The following is a 19,370-nucleotide window of genomic DNA, read 5'->3' as shown; positions in this document are numbered from 1 at the left end:
AGTGTGATTCGGTTAGAGTGTGGAAATAAGTTTGAATTTTCTGACCACAAAAAAAAATGCAACATTATTAAGACATTGCTATGTCTACATTGAGCAACGCTCTTATGAAGTAATTAAATTATTCAGAAAACCATTCTGCACTACACCTAAAATATTCACACTAAAAACTAAAAATTTAAAAACTAAAAACTAAAAAATAAAAACTAAAAACTAAAAACTAAAAACTAAAAACTAAAATCTAAAAATTAAGAACTAAAAACTTAAAATAAATAACTAAAAACACAAAATAATATAAATTAAAAACTTGTAAATTAAAATTAACTAAAAGCTAAATGTAAAGAGTAGAAAGTAAAAAGTAAAAACTAAAAAGTAAAAAGAAAAAGTAAAAAGAAAAAAATAATGAGTAAAAAGGAAAAAGTAAAACGTAAAAATTAAAAATTCAAAAATAAAAAGTTGAAAGTAAAAAAAATAAGTAAAAAATACAAAGCAAAAAGTAAAAAGTAAATATTAAAAAGTAAAAATTAAAAAGTAGAAAGTTAATAGTAAAAAGTGAATATTAAATAGAAAAAGGTCATAAGTAAAAAATAATAAAATAAATAATGGAAAGTTAATAGTAAAAAGTAAAAGTAAAAAATAAAATGTTAAAAGTTATAAAAAAAAGTATAAAGTAAAAACTGAAAACCAAAAACAAAGAACTAATAATTAAAAACTATAGACTAGCAAATAAAAACTACAACTAAAATTAAAATTACAGGACACTTGCATGGTCAGTGCAACTATCCTACGAACGCTAAGAATCATTCCAAAACAGGACTCGAATATACAACATCTGGCTTGTTAAACCAGTGCCGCATAGAAATTAAAACCAAAAAGAACACAAAATTTAAATAATAAACATTTTACAAATCGAAATGCGCCACAACGAAAAATTTACTAAAGAAACTAGCTTCTCAATTGCATGGCGTCGCGGAAAGTGTGGCACGTGGCATCATCCGATTGAAACTAACTGTCGAACGAATTGAATTCTAATATTTTGAATAAAAACAATCCGTTATAAAAAAAAATGAAATCATTAAACCTTTCTAATGCTAATTCAGTGAAATTTGAATTTAGCGGTAAACTGCCTGACTGCACAACGTTGTAGGACGTTAATCCAAGAAACTCCTTATTGAAAATCAAATCAAATTAGGCTTCAATTCATGCAGAATGAAAAAAATAAATCATTCAAGCTTCCTTTTTAGCGAATGTCGGATTTTCTATTTTCTGAACGTCAACCTTCAACAGCACTTTCCGTTTGACGATAATTCAATATTTTTTTATTTTTTAGAACCTTTGGAGTGTTGAGAGGTTTCCACCTGGACGTTGTTCACGGCATACCACTCCATAACTTTTATCCTGAAATGGCCAGATGCCAAATCCCGTTAAAGCAGAGCTGAAAAATTGCTAGATGAAGGGAAAAGGCTTTTTTCCAGGAATACCGGAGCATAAATTTACTTATTGATGAATCTGTTGAAAGTCTTCTTTTGATGCAGGTTTCTCCATTTTATGCCCAGCAATCAAACTTCGTCAGTATCTTCTTGTAAAGCTTCGACAATCCAACTAGTATTTTAACTCGATGTACAATTGATGGAGACAATCTTTGTTTGCTTGCGACAACTCGAACGATAACTTGGAACAGCTGGTTACTATTTTTCAATATTTTTGCGGCCTCCGGTTTCCGATCCAGTCTTTCTAGCCATCGATGAAAGTTGCCCTTAGCTATTTTTTGTTGGTGGCAGTTTCGTTCTGCCACATTTGAAAATTTTACCAAATTGTCATGCGTAGTTTGGATTTTCGCGACACGCGAGCAAAATTTTGAACCATTGCTCTTCTTTTTTTTTGAATGCCATTTCCCCAACTGTCAAACCCCAACACTGCCATACATCTTCAAAATGAAGGGTGCGCTATTTTTTTTTAAAAACCTGATAAAAAACATGCGTTATATTGAAGTTGACCAGTTCTTGATCATAACAACAGTTAAAAGGAAAAATGTGACAAAAATTAGAAAAAGTTGTCCAATGTTTAGGACAATGATCCAATATTTTGCCACAAAAACAAAACAAAACACGCAGCTTCATTAAAGAACTACCATAAAAAATGGATTCATATTGCTACCTTGAGGTATTTTAGCCCACCATTATAAACGAGACAAAAATTGAAAGAATTGATAAAATTAAAATCTTTAAACGAAAGCCTCTTCAACCCAATTAATGGGTTTATTGGCTATTGAAGTATTCTTTTCAAGGAATTCTTTATTTCATTCTTAGTTCAACAGGGATTATTATCCCAGGAATTTGGAAATTTGAGCTTCAATGTGTACAGCAAGGATACTTAAAACGTAAAAGAAAAAAGTTTTCCAACTTAGCAATGACTCCTAGCCCGTTCTCATATTTCGTAATTTCCTCTTGGAATCATCGGATATGATTCAAGTAACATGATTGTTTCACAACTTTCACTTATTTTCAACGATTTCGCCGGGTTTTATATATATTTTACCGATCGCAACACACCATTGATGCTTCTACTGGCCTATGCACTAACTACTACCATAGAACACAGCAAAATGCTTCAGCACATTTTTGTTGTAATCACGCAGACTTGGTTTCCCAACCAGATATCCACAATCCGAGTAGAGATCCATCTTCGGCTTGCGGAACCACAGATTGCGGTTCTCGGACATATCGGTGCCGGTAAGGTCCAGTGTGTTCAGTTGGAATATGCCGAATTGGAACCACTTACTGTCCGTCTGGATGGCCTGAACGGTAATCGGACGTGGCAAAACTTTCACGTTGTCCTGATTGAACAATGATGGAACACAAAATAAATAACTGCAACGCAAAAACGGAAAGAACTCACCCCATATAGTTGTCGAGCTCTGGCAGCGGCCACCGCAAATGCCTTCAGTAAAGCTCGGCCTTCCCGTTGATCATCTGTGACCGGTGTCCCAAATAGATTGCTGACATCTTCTGGTGCACAGTGCAAGAAAATTGTATGCGGATGAGAAAACTTGTAGTCCCGGGCGATAGGGTAATCGTTATGCCACTCGTAAAAGTTTGTGGTGGGAATTGTAACGGTTTCTTTAACCGGAAACAAATCCGGTAAGTTCTGATCTTGTGGGCGGTAGACGGCACTGTCCAGTGGAGTAATCGGTCCCGTGGACGTCATGAAAGTGTCAGCCTTCAAACTGAATTGGATTCGATCGAGATGTTTGGTGACGGGAACTATGAAATTTACGTTTTCAATGATTTTTCTCGTTGATGTCACAGTTTTCCCGGCAAAACGCTCGCAGTGGATAAGTAATTTGGAAAGCAGTAGGCGACTTTAATGAAAACAAGAATACATAAATGAGTGAAGTAAAGCAACAAGTTAGACATAGCCTACTTTTTCCTTTCATTGGAAATGCCATAGTTCCGAGGAAGTTTGAAGGCCGGCCGGTCTGGAACTTTTACGATTGCAGTTTTCACCTGTTCGGCATCAAACACGAGTGCAGCTAGGACCGATTGCTGCATCGATCGCTCTAGTTGCGTTGGAATTTTGGTGCTCTCGAGCCGCTCTTCCACCTTCAGTGGCAATTCATCATAGACGACAGTATTGAGCAGAGCTTGTGCTTGTTTGACGCCTTCCAGCAGAACATTCCCATCACTGAACAAGTAACAAGGCTCACTTTTGTACAATGGATGGTTCACGTCTCGTTTCACCTTTGGTGGAAGCTGTCCCACTATCTCAAACGGAACAAACTCCCTTTTTGTTTTGATCAGCTCGTTTGGATCAACAACCGGAATGCCTCTAGCGGCTAACTCCGTCTGAGCACCGGTTTCGGCCGGAACACGTTTGCCCTGAGTAATCCAATGTTTCTTGAAGTGAAATCCAATGTGTTGCCTGAAAAGCACAGCAGTGAAACGCATTTTGCACAAGACTCACCGGAGATTTACTAATTTCGAACAATTTCCCCCGAGGAAACCGATTTCGATTGAATAACAAGCACGAATGACAGCAAAAATCCAAAGCGAGTTCGCATACACACGTGTGAATAACTTTACCTATTTTAATTCTTGTTCGTAAATATTGATCGAGGGGTGAACCAACATAAAATTTGACGGCATCCTAGGGAGAGTGATGGTTATGCTTGGGTTGGTGAATAAAAGTCCTTGCACGAGACAATCAATGTCAATGACGTTCGAATACATAAACACAATAGCGGCTCTTACACGAGCATTATTTTTGTCATTTTTAATGATGACTAAATAATGATGTATTTCAAATTTGATAGAAATCTCCTCATTACTGCATTACACGTTCATTAAAATAATATTATTTTTTAGTAATGACATTTTTAATGACTCGTGTGAAGCGGCCCTTACACGAGACAATATTATTGTCAATACAAGGAGTATTGACAATACTTTTGATCGTGTAACGGAAACTTCATTGGATTGACGAAAATATTGTCAAAAAATCAAAACTGCTCATCAATCCAACAATACTTTCTCTCCAGAGAGAAACTGTGAAATATGTGCAATAGTCTTTTCTCTCTATATTTTAATATTCATTTGCAATATTTGAAGCTCCAAACACTTGATTTTCTCGAAAAATGCGGACTCAAGTTACCAAGTCAATTGGATTGATGGTATTGACAATACTTTGGATTGACAATAATATTGTCACGTGTAAGGGCTGCTTAAGGGCCGCTAATTGTTTTGGTGACTTTTTTTTCTATATTTTTCAACAAACTCAAACGCCCAACAGAGCAACTGATTCTTGGAAGGTCAATAAATGCGTCGAGAGCACCCAGAAAAACAGTCAAATAGCTCGGAAAGGGAAATATTCAAGAATCGATAGGAAAATTCGGGTTTTCGACAAAGTTAACAATTCGACAAGGTTACTCGTGCAAATGAACAATCAATTTTTGTAGGACGATAATACTAACTAAAATCAATACAATCATCGGAAACAATCATAAAAATTGGCAACACTGGTTGAATGCGTTGTCTTCCCTTTTTGAATGCATCTTATCTTTAATATGAAATTTCTCTCGATTTTTTGACAAATCTCAAGGATCTTCCCGAACAAGAAAATTATTTTTTGCTCATTGCTCGTTTGTGCTCGCGTGTACAAAGTCGTGAATTTGTATTGCTCCCAAAGGATCACTCCAAGGGATTTGCTGCTAAATCAGTCAAACGAAAAATTAAAACAGTGGAAGCGATAACTTTGACGACGTCGGTAGAAAATACCCCGAAACGTAATGGAAAATTTTGGAAGAAACTACTTCGGTCAGTGTGTTGATGTTCCAGCTGAAAAGATCCAACGCAGACAGAGCGAGGAAAAACTGGGTTTCTTTTTGAGCTCAAAACAGGAGCTCCAGGGAGATGATGGTCAGCAGCAGCAGCGTTGCGATAAACCGATAACGACGATCTTTTTCGATATGGACAATACTCTGATTCCGACGCGGAAAGGTGATGCAAAAGCTAGCAGCAAGGTTAGTGGGATTTTTGTTTCATGTTTTCGTTGTTTATTATGGTGATGAATCAACCTAATGAATTAGGCTTTTTTATTATATCACAGAAAACAATTTCATTTTGTGACGCAGTTAGAATGTAATTTTTTCTTTGCTCTGATATTGCGTACAGGGATACCAGTTCAAATAGTCAAATATTTGAATAATAATATTTTTTGTCGGCGAAAGTGTCAGAATATTTTGTTGGCGTGTTGTAATAATCGAAATATTCAGCAGAAGTTAATGAAAATATTCGCCAAAAATTTGAAAATATGTAACATTTATTGGAAATCTATTAAAGTGGCATCCCTGATTACTGAACCACTTGCAGAATGGCTTATTCTGGAAATATAAATTCAACGTAACTTATCAAATGGTCATAACATTCAATGACATTTCAAAAGATCGTTTCAATAAATGTTTTTTTTTATTATTATTTTTCTTACCCCGATTTATCAATTTTTAGTTCAACAATGATTTGTTTTAGTCTTTTTAAGGCGCGGTTTTCATTCCACAGCTGAATTCGCATGTCATTTTTCGAATCTGTTTTCCTCGTTCGATACTGATCAAATTCAAAATTTTTAGTTGATGTTATCGTAAAGTCATCATAACTAAGTTCGGTTTCACAATGAATGAACGGATAAACTGATTGAATGAACCCTCACAGAAAAGTTAATGATTTTTGAGTGTTGTTATGCATTCTATGCCTTCACCGCTTGAATTTAGTTATGGCATTTTCCGCATTAGACTGGAAATAAAACTGATCGTGAAAACTATCAATAAGATCCTATATGCGAAAATCTAGGAAATATATTACTGAAATTTCGCAGAGATGAAATGTGGATAACATGCAAAAACAAATTAAAAATTTACTCATATATTAAAATATTTCTAAGCTAGCCATACAAACTGAAAATGTCATTTACAGCACCTCTTCTTGCAATATTTTCTGAAAATTGTTGAAAAAAATGTAGAAAATCAGCATAACATGCCGGATTAATACTTTCTTTTAAAATTCTAATTCTAATTCTAACTATAAATTTTAGAATTCTTGCCAAGTTTTGTGTTTGCGCCTGTGGTGTTGATTAGATCGGTCTTCCACCGGCTTCGCGGGATTGAATACTTGCTGCAGTCGAATTTATTGGCTTCTTATCCACTAAGCAACGGTTAATGGCATTAATCAGTGCCAGTGCGGTGAAATTTCATTTTCAATCGAATAATATAAGATGAAAATGAAATTTATGGCAGCTGACAGTCAGCATATTGCCATTTTCAAGTGAAGCTCCCGGAATTCATCGTCAGTTGATTAATCGTACCTAGTCATTTGAAGTTTTGTTTGCTCAATTTCGAGTGCCAAGTAGTCTACCTGCTTCAATGCCTTCGCTCTTGGTAGTAAGCAAATTCGAACGAATAGAATTATAAATGGAGTAAAGTATTAAAAACTAAAGGAGGAAACAATTAATTTATGATGATCGTGGACTTGCAGTTTGATTAAGGAGTACTACATTCAGCGCCCTATTCACAATTGTCAAGTTTCATTCTAAATGTCCTTTGATAGTGTAGATTATTTCGGATTACAAAACGATGTAAACTCCGGAATTTCGAGCCTAAAAACTCATACTTGAAATTGATTTCAAGTTTGAGCACGCGAAATAATTTATTAAAATTTTTATTCTTCTAAACGTATCGATCATTGTCGTTAAACTTTGTGGTATTTCACTTCTATTAATTTACTAAGCGGACTTCACGTCTCCATTCAATTTTTTGTATAAAATGATACCCGAGATCTTCGAATTGTAAACTTTCATAATCGCGTCACAATAATCGAAAGAAAAAGTAAACAAAGAGAAACTGTCACTTGTACATATGATCTTTTGAAAAATCATCCTAGAATTATAACAGACAAATTCTGTATAAAATGTTCAAATCGACGAAAGTAACAATGAGAGATTCTCTTTGTTTACTTTCTCTTTTGATTATTACGGTACTCCTAGCAATCCTTCTCTCTACTTCTTTACCGATAATAATAACTAAAGCTATCATCTTGTAATCTGCATTCATGAAATTACCGAAAAAAGCAGAAACATTTCGTAATAATCGAAAGAAAAAGTAAACAAAGAGAATCTCATTGTTACATTCGTCCCCGAATAAAAAATATTTGCTGCAGCGTTACCAGGTTGCCAGATTTGTCTGATAAATGCCAGATATTTCTCGTTTCGACAGACACTCAAACTAACCAGATCTTTTGCCAGATTTTCCAAATTTTCCTAGATTTTGTGAGATCTTGCTAGATCTTTATGGTTTTGCCCCCTATACGATAGGTGGAGAGAATTTTTTTTTGCTCACTGAAAATGAAATCCGGCAAAAATATTGTAGACCCAGACAAATCCAGATAAATTTTTGAGTTTTGACAGATTTTTGAAAAAATAACCTGGTAACTCGATTTGTTGTTACAAAACCTCCACAATTTTGCTTTGACCATTGAAAAATATTTTAATGTATTGTTATACACTATTCAATTAATTGTGAACATGCTTTTTACAATAGAATGTTTAGGTTGTTAAGTATCGTAACAATTCAAATCATAAAATTTTCCCATACATTTTTTCTTGGAAAACAATCAAATGTACAGTTAGCATATTGTTTGAAACACGTGTACAATAAATTCAATTGTGAATCAATTGCTTATGCTGTAAAATCAATGGTTTATTTTTTTTACGGGTCATTTTGAACATTTTATACACAATTATTTACCTAAAAATGTGGCTTCAAAACTTGTTCATAACACCAACAATCATTCAGCGACACCATCCATCTCCTCTCATTCCCGTCTGTCAAAATTTAAAAGTTTAAGTTTAAAATTTTTTTTGGCACTCGTTCGTTTGGAATTCCGTTTAAAAATGTTAGCAGTTGGTTTAAAATTTGTTTTAAAAAAATAGTAAATTGTTAGTTTACTTAAAATAAAACCATTGTCATAAAGGGTTTACGTCATTTTCAATTGTTTCACTGAACAGAAAGCTCTCGCATTCCGCGCACGTGCGGTGCTGTTGAATTGAGAAGCTTGAGATTCATGCTCATTCGTCATAAGGTAGAAATGTCAAAAAACGAAAGAAAAAGAGATATTCAAACCAAAACAAAGCACACGCCGAAAATGAAAAAAAAAATATTTTTTCCGGGAGATAAACGTTTAACGTACAATAATTCAAGTTAGTTTTTGTCATATTTTCCTAAAAATATGTGATATTTGTGCAACATCCTATTTAGCCACAGTTTTATCTCCGGTGAAATAAGAAATCGAGAAATCGTTATAAAAGCTCATTTTCTCTTAGCGAAAAAATCAGAAGAGAAAACTTATTTTCTAATTGTGGAGCCGTGCCGTGCCATTGGAGCAGTACTGCTGTACTCGATCATCTCTCAGAACGTTAGTTGAGAATTGACCGCGGGATCGTCCGGACACGAAAATACGCATTCACAAGAAAAGCCCCAACGGCTGAATTTAGTATTCAGGAATTAGTACCATATAAGGAAGTACACGATGTCGGACCAGATTAGTGATCCGATCCGGAAGTGTGCCATCATACTGAAGGGGGCCAAAAATGATACAGAGAAGTTTGCTGCCTTGTTTATGGTGACCAAACTGATTAAAAGTAAGGATTGCAATCAGTCTGGCAAGCGGCTGCTGTTCGATTCAATTGGATTCGAGTTTATTCGACGGTTGCTGAGTAACAAAGATGCTCCGGATGCATCAGCTTATCAAAGTGTTGCTCTGTCGATACTGAGTAGTTTCTGCGACGATGAACAATTGGCGACTCACCAGGATATGCTCGATAGTATCCCAGTGTTCCTGGGAATTGTGTCCACATGCGATGACGATGAGTACGACGATAATTTGATTGTGATCAACGAGGCGTACCACTGTCTGCAGAGTATTGCAGCGTACGAAGTTGGACGGGAAGCACTGAAGAAACATGGTGTGGTTAAAAAGATGGCTCAAGTTTACACTCAGCAAAGTTTCCAAATTGATGAGGCTCTAACGTTGATTGTGACACTAGTTAGCCATTTCGGTCCGGCAGCCTGGGAGGATGATCCAACCTTGTTCCATGCGCTGTTGCAACGAGTTTCGTTGGATTTCGAAACCGATCATGCCGAAAGAAAGTTTGAACTAGCTGAAATGATAACGGTTCTGTTGTTTACGTGCAGAAAAGAATTGGTTTCAAGAACCGTTTCTGGAGAAATTTGGCCGGAATGTTTGTACAAAGGAGTGACAGATATTCTTAAAAGTAAAATTGGGAAAGCTCAACGAGATCCAACACTCAAGTTGACCGCAAATATTTTGGAAGTTTTGGGCATTGAGTGGACTCTTAGCGACCAGGATTGTCCAAAGAAGTTCTTCCTGCTTCTGTTGCAGCTAGCAGCTATTGAGGTTCGCATGCAAATGGAAAACAAAAGTTTCAATCAGGTGCTCCTTCAAGGTGATCTCATTACGGCTTGTTTCATCATCTTGGAACTGTCGATTAACTTCATGTCCACTGATCAGTTGGAGTTAGAGCAGAAGGAAAAGCAACAGGTCTATACCGGATTGAAAGGGGCCTTCACCGCAGTGTTGTCCGTATTTACCAAGCTTTCAAACGAAACCAGAAAGGACAAACTACAGAAAAAGGAGAAAGCATTTGCTTGTGCCATGATTCGCGTCCTTTGCGCTTGGATGGCCCAAGAAACCTCCGCTCTAAAGGCCCAAGTTTTCAAATTGATACCATTCATTTTTCAACTCGCGAATGAATCATTTTACGAATCCCGTGATCACCGTATCAAAGCTAGGACTGAACCTACACGTGAGCAAGCACCGGCGGATGTTCTCCGCGTGACACTCCCGGCAATGTGCCATCTGGTGGTGGAAGAGGAAGCCCGAAAAATCTTCCTCAAAGAAAAGGAAGAACAGGTCCTGTACGATTGTTTGCTTTTCCATTGGTCGATCGCTCACTACAAGAAACCTCCAGTTCCCCGTGCTGAGCGTCTCAAGCGCATGAACGAACCGGACCCGGAACTGACTCAGCAACAGTTGGATGAGATGAAAGATTCCCGAACGGCCATCATCTCACTGTGTAACATTTTCATGAACATCACGGTGCTGGAACCAAAACTAGTGGAGGAGAGTGCTGTGTTTGCTCAGATGCTTCGATTTATTTTCGACAACCTACCGGAACTGAAGGATACCCCTGAAAATTTAGTCCTACATGGCCATTTAGCCGTTCTCGGATTACTACTGTTGAAGCAACAGGCATCGAAGATAAAAAAGAATGATTTTTCAATCTGTCGCTATATTCAGACTACGATTCGGTTCCTGTGGGACGCGTACAACATCGATGAATCCAATGATCCCCAGGCACTGGTGGTTTCGTTAGCCTACAAGGAATACTGGTTCGAAATAATGGAACTGTGGTTCCTCGGAATGCAAACCATGAGCGGCATCATAAAGCAGATTCCGTGGATCTCCGAATTCGCAGTCGAATCCGGTTGGGCCGCCGGAATCATCGAAACACTTCGGAAGGTCAAAATAGGAACGTTGCCACCGAATGTGAAACTGGCATACGAGGACTTCCTGTCGCAACTGGTGGACGCACATCCGTCCGTTGCGGGCGTACTGAAGAAAGCCGATGCACTGAAGGTTTGCCGGAATCATCGAATGATGGAACTGGGCAAGAAACTTTTCGGCGACTAAACCCTCAACGGATCGGCGTTTGACGAGTAGTGCTGGTGTTTGATACGAATCCGTTTGTATTAGTGTTTTGCTCCAATTTGAAAGTCTGTGTACGTAATAAACATGTAGCGATTTTTTTATTGTCAAATACAATTTTACGAGTTTTTCTGAATTTTCGAAAATCAAGTCATGCCTCCAGCCGTAGCTACGACGAAAATTGGAAAATTACGCACAAAACCGAGTTCCTAACTCTCGCCATGCCATGTTCTTTTCTTTGTGGGCCGAGTTTCGAAACAAGGAAAGAGCGCACAAGTTGTGGGATAAATTTAGAATCTTCACCTCGATTTCCATCGGTTAGTAGCAGCAGCAGCAACAACAGCGATAGCAAAAACAGCGCAAGGTTTGTCGGTTCTTTCGCTCCTCGTTTTGTCCGTCGCACTCAACACCGGCGATTTCCATCATTTTCTGGTTGTTTGTGTGTGCGTGTGTGTATTTTCGAAAAATGTGGTAAACATTTTCATTCGGGTTTTTTTTTTATTTATTTGCCTTGGAGAAGCAATGGTTTTTCCTACCCACGCGTTCTGCCGAACCGAAGGTTGATCAATTTGTGTTTTAGTGTTTCATTTTATATTTGAAATGCGCTTATAAGGCGAGTAGGCGGTGTAGAGTTTTGCTCTTGTTTTCCAGCCAGTCACAGACTCTACTGTGATTAATCAAATATGTGACATTAATTTTCTATGATCAAAACCCATAATTGTTCCGGGGAAACTATTCTGTTCGACAATGCATCGAATCATCTGCTCAATTTTTTTTCTTAATTTTGAAGATTTGTTGGAAACATTGTTTATTTTCTTATCCAACATACTGACCGTCGATAGATCTTTTTCTTCCTGTCAGTATGCGAATTATATGGCAAGCAAAATTGTTCATTTTTAGAGTTTGTTCAAATTTTTGAGTGTTCGTTAGAAATACTGTGTGCAACCAGTCAAAACAAGTGGTAGTCAGATGGAGCAACGTTCAGCAAGTACGGCGGGTGGGATCAGATCTCCAATTTATTTTTTTCCAGGTAGTTTTCAACCGCTTTTTCGACGAAGATCGAGCATGGTCATGTTTTTCTTCGTATTGTGACTGTTTTCCTTCAGCGCTTAATTGTTTAATCTAGTAGAGCCAGAAAGTCTTTGCCTACTTAAAGGTTCGAGCAGACTAGTCAGTTTATCTGGCACAGACAAGTAATTTTTCGGCAGTTTATATTTGGTCTGGCAATGTGATCACACTATCCACAGTTGAATGACTGCAACTGTCAAGTTTGACTGTCGGCAGTCACAATTTTGACAGCTATTATGATTGACTGGGACAGACGTATTGTGATTACACTATTCAGACACTGTTTATGGCCGTTTTTCCGCACACGCATTGAAAGGCAGTTTGTGGTGCAGAGAACTTTTCAAGGAATATCGTAATCTAATAAAATGCCGATCAGATTTCGCCAAAAGAAGTCCGTTGCATTGCTACTGAGTGTGTTGTATTTGGAGGAAATTAAAGACGGAGAACGACCTACCAAACGCGGACGTACATGGGTTTAGATTTTTAAAAACCTATTCAGGATTCGCCAAAATTCCAACAGTTTCTACGCATGAACAGACAAAACTTCAAAGAACTGCCGCAGCTCGTATCTCAATACATAACAAAAATGGACACTCAAAAGGCCTTGTGAGCTTTTCAAAAATCCTTAATTTCATCCAAATCCTACTCTGGGTTCTGGTAATGGATGAAGTGTTCGAAATTTTATACCGTCGCTTGAAACGGTGAAGCAAAACATATACAAAAAATTTATAAAATGAACTAAAAACTACTCAAATTGATAGTCATTGTCAGTAGAAGGTTAAAAAAGTGATTTCGGCTGTCCTGGCTTCCGGTTTCCGATTCCTTAAGCACCGGAAATAGTGGTTTCATATACTAAAAAATGGAACTCACTCACTTTTCTTAGACATAACTTGACCGATATTCACAAACTTAGGTTCAAATGAAATGCATCTATACTAAAGTACGACTTATTGCCGCAGAAGCATAATCTACCATTCAATTACATAACACGAATTAAAGACAGTTTTTTCTGTAGAAATTATCCAATGTTTACAAATATTGAGTCTTTTTTTTCAGATTCGGAATCTAGATCTAGAAATCTGGTCATTTTCAGGTTTCGTATTTAGTTTTAAAACTAAATTCTAAACTGGAATTCCGAACCTTAATAAAGGAACTGAATTCAGTTCCAAAATCTAGCTCCAGCAGAATCCATGTTTCATTTCAGTCCATTCTGGAAATTAATTCTGAAACTGAACTCAAGAATTAAATTCAGATCTAACATTAAGCTCCAAAATCCATATCTAAAATTTACATCCTGAATTTTGTCCATGAGCTCTGAAGTTGAAATCAGAAATAAGATTTCTGGTTTCGAATCCCGAGCTTAGTAAGGAAATAAATTCAGTTTCAAAATCTAGTCAAGAAACTAGTTCCAAAATTCCGAATTGGGATTCAGCTCCAGAGTCATAGTATTGAATTCTGAATCTGTACTCTGGAACTAAATTCTAAATCTGAAATTTATATCAAAGTTCTGAATTCAATTGTAGAATTTGTTTCCTAAATATCTCCGCTGAACTCTGGTTTTAGGATCACTAATCAAAGGATTCAATTGTAACTACCCAATGAGTATGTCCGACAAGTGATCTTATTACATTACAAATCTGTATAAAATGTTCATTTCAACCTAAGTAACAATGAGAGATTCTCTTTGTTTGCTTTCTCTTTCGATTATTGCGAAATATTCCTGCTTTTTTCGGTAATTTCTTCAGTGCAGATTCAAAGATGATAGCTTTAGTTATTATTACCGATAAATAATTGGAGAGAAGGATTGCTAAGAGTACCGTAATAATCGAAAGAGAAAGTAAACAAAGAGAATCTCTCATTGTTACTTAGGTCGAAATGAACATTTTATACAGAAATATTCAATTGCTGTACTGAAATATATTTGTTTTAATTTATTTATATATGTATTTAATTTATGATGATCTCTGCATTATTACAGCTGAATATTTTCAGCTTTACGCTAATACACGACATCGTTTTGATACTTGTATTGGATACTTGATTTACGTGTAAAACTTCTAGTGAAAGTGGATGCAACGAGAGTGACAACAGCTGTTCGTGTGAAAGACATATTTTCTGCCAGTGTCATCCCAAACGAACAAATGACCTGTCATATTCAAACTAAAACTTTTCTTGCGCTGTTGCCAATGTTGCCGGACGAAATTATGTCACTCTTCTTGCATTCATTCTAGTCCTTATCTTCCTTTCTTTTCTAATGCGCAAGTATGGCAGCGGATATTTCTGTGTTTTTTTTTGTGTGGCTGTGACGCCAAAATGCCAATCAAGTACTCATTGCTTTTTAACGATGAGAACGTATTTCATTTAGTTGTCAGCTGTTGTTTATTCTTCGATTTTAAAACGACTTATCGAATACGAAAAATAAACTGAATCAAAAGGAAAAAAACTGAATAAAAAAGAAAAGAAATGAATTAGACGAACCACCCCAAGAAAAAAACTTAACCTGAACAGAAGTATGGCACCACACGACGTAGAAGACCTGACCATCAAGGCAAAGAGGGATCCAACCGGGAAATACTATTCTTAGAATCGTCACGATCAGTGGAAAACAAAACCAGAAAGAGAGGTTTGAGGAAAAACCTTCTTACGACAACGACTACGTGTAAAATTTGGGAAACGAAATTCCGCTGCCGAACGTCGTTTTCATGCGTCTGCGATATTTATTTGGTTGAGTGACTGACTAATAATAACAGATAATTGAGGTTCATTGTTCTTTGTTTTTTATTTTTTCAATTTCTGGAAGTACACTTTGCAAACCATTACGGGACCGTAAATGGTTCGGGTGTTACGGAAAAGTCGGAAAAACAACGTTTGATCATGATTGACCAAAATACAACTATGAGAAATGCTTGATGACACGTTGCAGTCATTAGTTCCATCTAGCTTAAGATGATTAATTTGTGTACGTAAAACCCCTCGCAAGATGTATTTTGAGACAGGATGACTAAAACTACACTCCTCGAGATGCTGACATTCTAAAGCAAACAGCTTAAAAATGTTTAATTAAGTACTAAGCGTTATTTAAAACAGATTCATGATTACCATCCTGAAAAATAATTCCTCTTGAACGTGTCGCTTTTGGAATAATTTAAATATACAGGTCATTCACTTTCTCGTCCTTCATTTGTATGGAAACATTACCGTACCGTACCGCGGGTACAGCAGAGTTCTGCGGTTGCATTTTCGAACAGATTATGCCAACATTGTTGCATTTTTGTGAAACACATCTTTGTTTTCTATATAGGGGTGCAAAATAGAAATTCAAGAGTAAATACACTTAGAAATTCGGTCAGATTTTGAACACTTACAGCTCAGTTAGTTTTGTATCAATTATTAATATTATTTCACCTTTTAAATAGAAATATTAGTTGAAATGAAATGAAAATAAATGTGTGATTTTAACAAACAAAGTTAATTGAATTAACTAATCATTCGAGGTTATTATCTTATCTTTTATTTCAAGTAAAAAGAGGGTCAATTTGAAGCCCATCAAATATTCACTTCTTCGAAAACTCGTTCATTTCAAACTGAGTTTTCTAATGTTGTTTTCTCTTGAGAAAACTGAAACTGACCCAGGGTAGTTTCATCAAACAAACATTTTTCACGAGACTGTTTTGATTTCGCACTTACCAACGAGGGTTTGAGCAAACCGGATATAAAAACCAGGTTCGAAACCGATTCGATTTTCAGTTCAACAACGTTGAAACTAGGTTCGAAACTGGCTTCAAACAAACGGTTTGACAGCAGTAAGAGTGGAAACTGTGTTAGGCTAGGCATCAAGCGAAAACGACATAATTAAATTAACTATGAAATTATTTGTCAAGAAATTGACAGGAACGCACGAGTAAACTATTTGGTATGTTTATCAAAATAGTGAATGAAACGAACTACTTTTCTGAGAATCATTATTTTTTTTTTTTTTTGATTATAGAGGTTTTAACCTTAAGGTCATTCGCCTCTTCGGACCAGAAAAACTTTCTGACCCTATGTGCGGGGTTGGGAATCGAACCCAGGCGGGCTGCGTGAAAAGTATCGACTTACCCATCACGCGAGAATCATTATCTTGTTTTGTAGTTTCAAGCAACAATATTTTCAATATCAAACCAGATTTTCTTTTGTAACTATTTCAATAAAATGAATCACGTTGCATGAAACCCAAATTTGGTTATTTTTACAATATCTTCCTCTGCATGTAGCACGTTACTTGCTATTGCCAGAGCAACCGGCGCATAGCAAACTCGCTTGCTGCGTTTGCGTTGTTGTCTGAAAATATGTCTTGTCGTCAATAGCGATATTCAATATATTTTTTCCGCTTTTTTCAGGTGGCCGATTATCTGTTTAGCGAGCACGGCCTGCCACGGGACCATGCCGGTGAAATATGCACGACCTACCTGACGGCGTTCCGTCGCTGCCCGGACAACCCGGACATGCCGCTGGCCCAGTGGCGCACCCAACTGTGGATGGATGTTCTTCCCACCGGTTACAAACATCTGGCACAGGAGCTGTACGCACGATGGCTGGAGTATCGCACCCGTTATCTCACCCCCGGCGCGGAAGTTATCAGCATGCTCAAATCCCTTCGTCGGCACTATCTGCTGGGAATCATCTCGAATGGGCCTTCGGCGGCCCAGTGGGAGAAGATCGACAGGTTGTCTCTGAATCGTTATTTCGATTGTATTCTCGTTTCCGCAGATCTGCCGTGGGCCAAACCGGAGCGGAACATTTTCTACGCCGCCTGCCATTATCTGGGAGTGCGGCCGGATGAATGTGCCATGATCGGTGACAAGCTGGAAACTGACGTTCAGGTGAGTTGAAAATCAATCCAATAGCGCGAGAGCCTGTGATACGATATTCCTACAGCAGCCATGCGAGACACTTTTTTCTAAGAACCAAACTTGATCAAAAGTACTCGAGTGGATGGTCTTTGCTAGCTTGTATTTTTAATGTTGTGGATAATTGCAACACACTTTGTTGGTCGAAAGCGAAAAGTTTTTGTTAGGGAAAATAGTCAAGAGAAATCGGATCCTGCGACCGGAAACTCGATCGCGATCGCACTGACACGTACGATGGATCCTTATAGCCGCCGGTGGTAAGTGAGTGTTGATTTGCTCTTGTGTTGAGAAAAATGTATTTGTTTCACTGAAATGACTGGATTCGATGGGAAAATGGACATGGCCCCCTCCGGTGATGTGCATTTTCTAGAAAGAATCCCTAGTTTTTTGGACAATATACTAAAAAATCATACTTCTCAACTTATTTATACCAGTTCAAACATTTACCAACACCAAAATCGTTGACATTTTACTAATCCATCGTTGTTTGCTGGCTCGTGCCAACGACAACTGTGTCTTCTCTCTGTCACTATCTTATTTTCCCCCGGATTTGTCACCACGGCACGTGCAGGGTGGTATCGAGTCGAAAATGGGCGCTACAATCTGGCTACCGCTACCAAAGGATCTACAGCTGGGACACGACAAAACTCTGGCCGATCTAGATGACCACATTCGACCGGATTTCGTAGTGGAAAGTTTGCTGGATTTACCTTCTGTGCTCCCACCGGTACCGCCGGCAGTTCTGCGCAGACGTACACCACATCTACAGCAAAAGCGTCCATTGGACGAAAGAAGAGGCTCCGGATCGTTTGTACAAAAGACAACTCGCAACCGTGACGCTAGCTACAATCGTTTCCTGCCAGATGTTCCGGATCTTTTCAGCTCTAGCAGTAACTCGTGCGACAGCAACGGTAGCATGGACAGTAATTAGGCTGTGTAGAGTAGGGCTAAAGTATAGAGAAGTAGTAGCAAAGCTCTCTTTAGATGAGGATGTCGACGTTTGTTTGTAGGATTGAATTGTTAGGGCACACTGGGATGATTCGAAATGATGAATTCTGGCTAAAAGTTTGTAGAACAGAAGCCGTCGAATTGATGATAACCATGGGTCCAACTGTTCAATCACAGTTTCTAATTTAGTCGCATCTTAGCGGTGTAATTCGTAGGCATAGATATCAACAGCTTGCCTCTAGACTTAGGGAAAAAAAAAGTTAGAAAAATAGTCGGCACCGGAACAACAACATAAACAACATCATTACAACTAAACTAAGACGGACTTCCCTTCTCGAATTGAGTATCGAAGTACCTGAGATTATGTGGTAAACTATGCAGTGAGAGAATACTATACTGTACTTATTTTGTACACTTTTGCAAAACCATCTTCCAACCTTACATAAGAACAGATTCTGGCTGGCCAGAAACGTATTTTGCTCGTACACAAAACATTGATGTAATTTGAATAAAATCGAACAAAAAAAGGAATTATAGCTACAGGTAGAAATTCACTACACAAAAGCGGACGAAATACAACACTGGAAACACAACACGCTGCAGTTAGAAGCTTTCACCAAAGTTGATGGGCTGTGAAGCTCATTTTTTTCATTTATGCCGAAAATTCCCCACCTTATCCAAGGTCCCATCCAACACCGGTCACGTTCGGTTTTACGCATCAAGCAGCTTTGCGAAGATGATGGAAACATACCTCGGACTGAGGGTCGAAATGAAACAAATCGAACTGGCAATTTATTCACTGAGCTATACAAAACGCTCATTGGAACTGTTGTTGAGCTTAAACGCGCCCATGATGAAAATGGCATGTGGATTTGGAAGATAAGAACAAGACTCGAACACATTCTTACACCGTTTTATTCGTTCAAAGCGATGTGTCGCAACTTCTTGTTGCAACTCACCACGTATCCAACCACGAAATTCATTGAATTTTACTAAATTACTAAAAAGCTAGCGAATTCGTAATACTTAATGTAACGGCTTAAAAAGTAATTGGTTATTCTAATTTAAAAAGTGAATAAGTGATGAACTCAAGTTTATAGTACGGTTTTACTAAATCAGGTTTGTCAGCCAGCGTTTGTTGTCAACATAATGGCCCTTATCACCGTTCTCACTTTCACATTCACTTCACTTACATGTC

At 37.6% G+C, this 19,370-nt stretch overlaps 3 protein-coding genes across 3 annotated transcripts; 2 read left to right on the top strand and 1 right to left on the bottom strand.

The window, feature by feature from the left end:
- Window positions 1-2,220: 2,220 nt before the first annotated feature.
- On the bottom strand, window positions 2,221-4,064 carry LOC131430827 (large ribosomal subunit protein mL37). The gene is made up of 3 exons (XM_058596045.1): window positions 3,421-4,064; window positions 2,896-3,358; window positions 2,221-2,833 (listed from the first exon to the last, which is right to left on the bottom strand). Exons 1-3 carry the CDS (start codon window positions 3,942-3,944, stop codon window positions 2,576-2,578), a joined length of 1,245 nt encoding a protein of 414 aa, XP_058452028.1. The 5' UTR covers window positions 3,945-4,064; the 3' UTR covers window positions 2,221-2,575.
- Window positions 4,065-5,094: 1,030 nt separating this feature from the next.
- On the top strand, window positions 5,095-18,793 carry LOC131430817 (N-acylneuraminate-9-phosphatase). The gene is made up of 3 exons (XM_058596033.1): window positions 5,095-5,515; window positions 16,715-17,197; window positions 17,796-18,793. The coding sequence occupies exons 1-3, from the start codon at window positions 5,282-5,284 to the stop codon at window positions 18,153-18,155; spliced, it is 1,077 nt and encodes a 358-aa protein (XP_058452016.1). The 5' UTR covers window positions 5,095-5,281; the 3' UTR covers window positions 18,156-18,793.
- On the top strand, window positions 8,659-11,543 carry LOC131430808 (neurochondrin homolog). The gene has a single exon (XM_058596021.1). The coding sequence runs from the start codon at window positions 9,069-9,071 to the stop codon at window positions 11,250-11,252; it is 2,184 nt and encodes a 727-aa protein (XP_058452004.1). The 5' UTR covers window positions 8,659-9,068; the 3' UTR covers window positions 11,253-11,543.
- Window positions 18,794-19,370: the final 577 nt, after the last annotated feature.

The sequence above is a fragment of the Malaya genurostris genome, chromosome 1 (genome assembly GCF_030247185.1).
Source record: "Malaya genurostris strain Urasoe2022 chromosome 1, Malgen_1.1, whole genome shotgun sequence".
NCBI lineage: Eukaryota > Metazoa > Arthropoda > Insecta > Diptera > Culicidae > Malaya > Malaya genurostris.
This window is presented reverse-complemented; position numbering and strand designations above follow the sequence as displayed.

What these genes read in the sequence shown, in the direction of transcription:
- LOC131430827 (XM_058596045.1), bottom strand. Translation starts at nt 3,944, where the DNA reads ATGCGTTTCACTGCTGTGCTTTTCAGGCAACACATTGGATTTCACTTC. An exon ending in ATTTCCAATGAAAGGAAAAA is followed by an intron (nt 3,359 to 3,420) that starts GTAGGCTATGTC and finishes TTTTCATTAAAG; the next exon opens with TCGCCTACTGCTTTCCAAAT. An exon ending in GAGCTCGACAACTATATGGG is followed by an intron (nt 2,834 to 2,895) that starts GTGAGTTCTTTC and finishes TTGTTCAATCAG; the next exon opens with GACAACGTGAAAGTTTTGCC.
- LOC131430817 (XM_058596033.1), top strand. Translation starts at nt 5,282, where the DNA reads ATGGAAAATTTTGGAAGAAACTACTTCGGTCAGTGTGTTGATGTTCCA. An exon ending in ATGCAAAAGCTAGCAGCAAG is followed by an intron (nt 5,516 to 16,714) that starts GTTAGTGGGATT and finishes CGCTTTTTTCAG; the next exon opens with GTGGCCGATTATCTGTTTAG. An exon ending in AGCTGGAAACTGACGTTCAG is followed by an intron (nt 17,198 to 17,795) that starts GTGAGTTGAAAA and finishes CGGCACGTGCAG; the next exon opens with GGTGGTATCGAGTCGAAAAT.
- LOC131430808 (XM_058596021.1), top strand. Translation starts at nt 9,069, where the DNA reads ATGTCGGACCAGATTAGTGATCCGATCCGGAAGTGTGCCATCATACTG.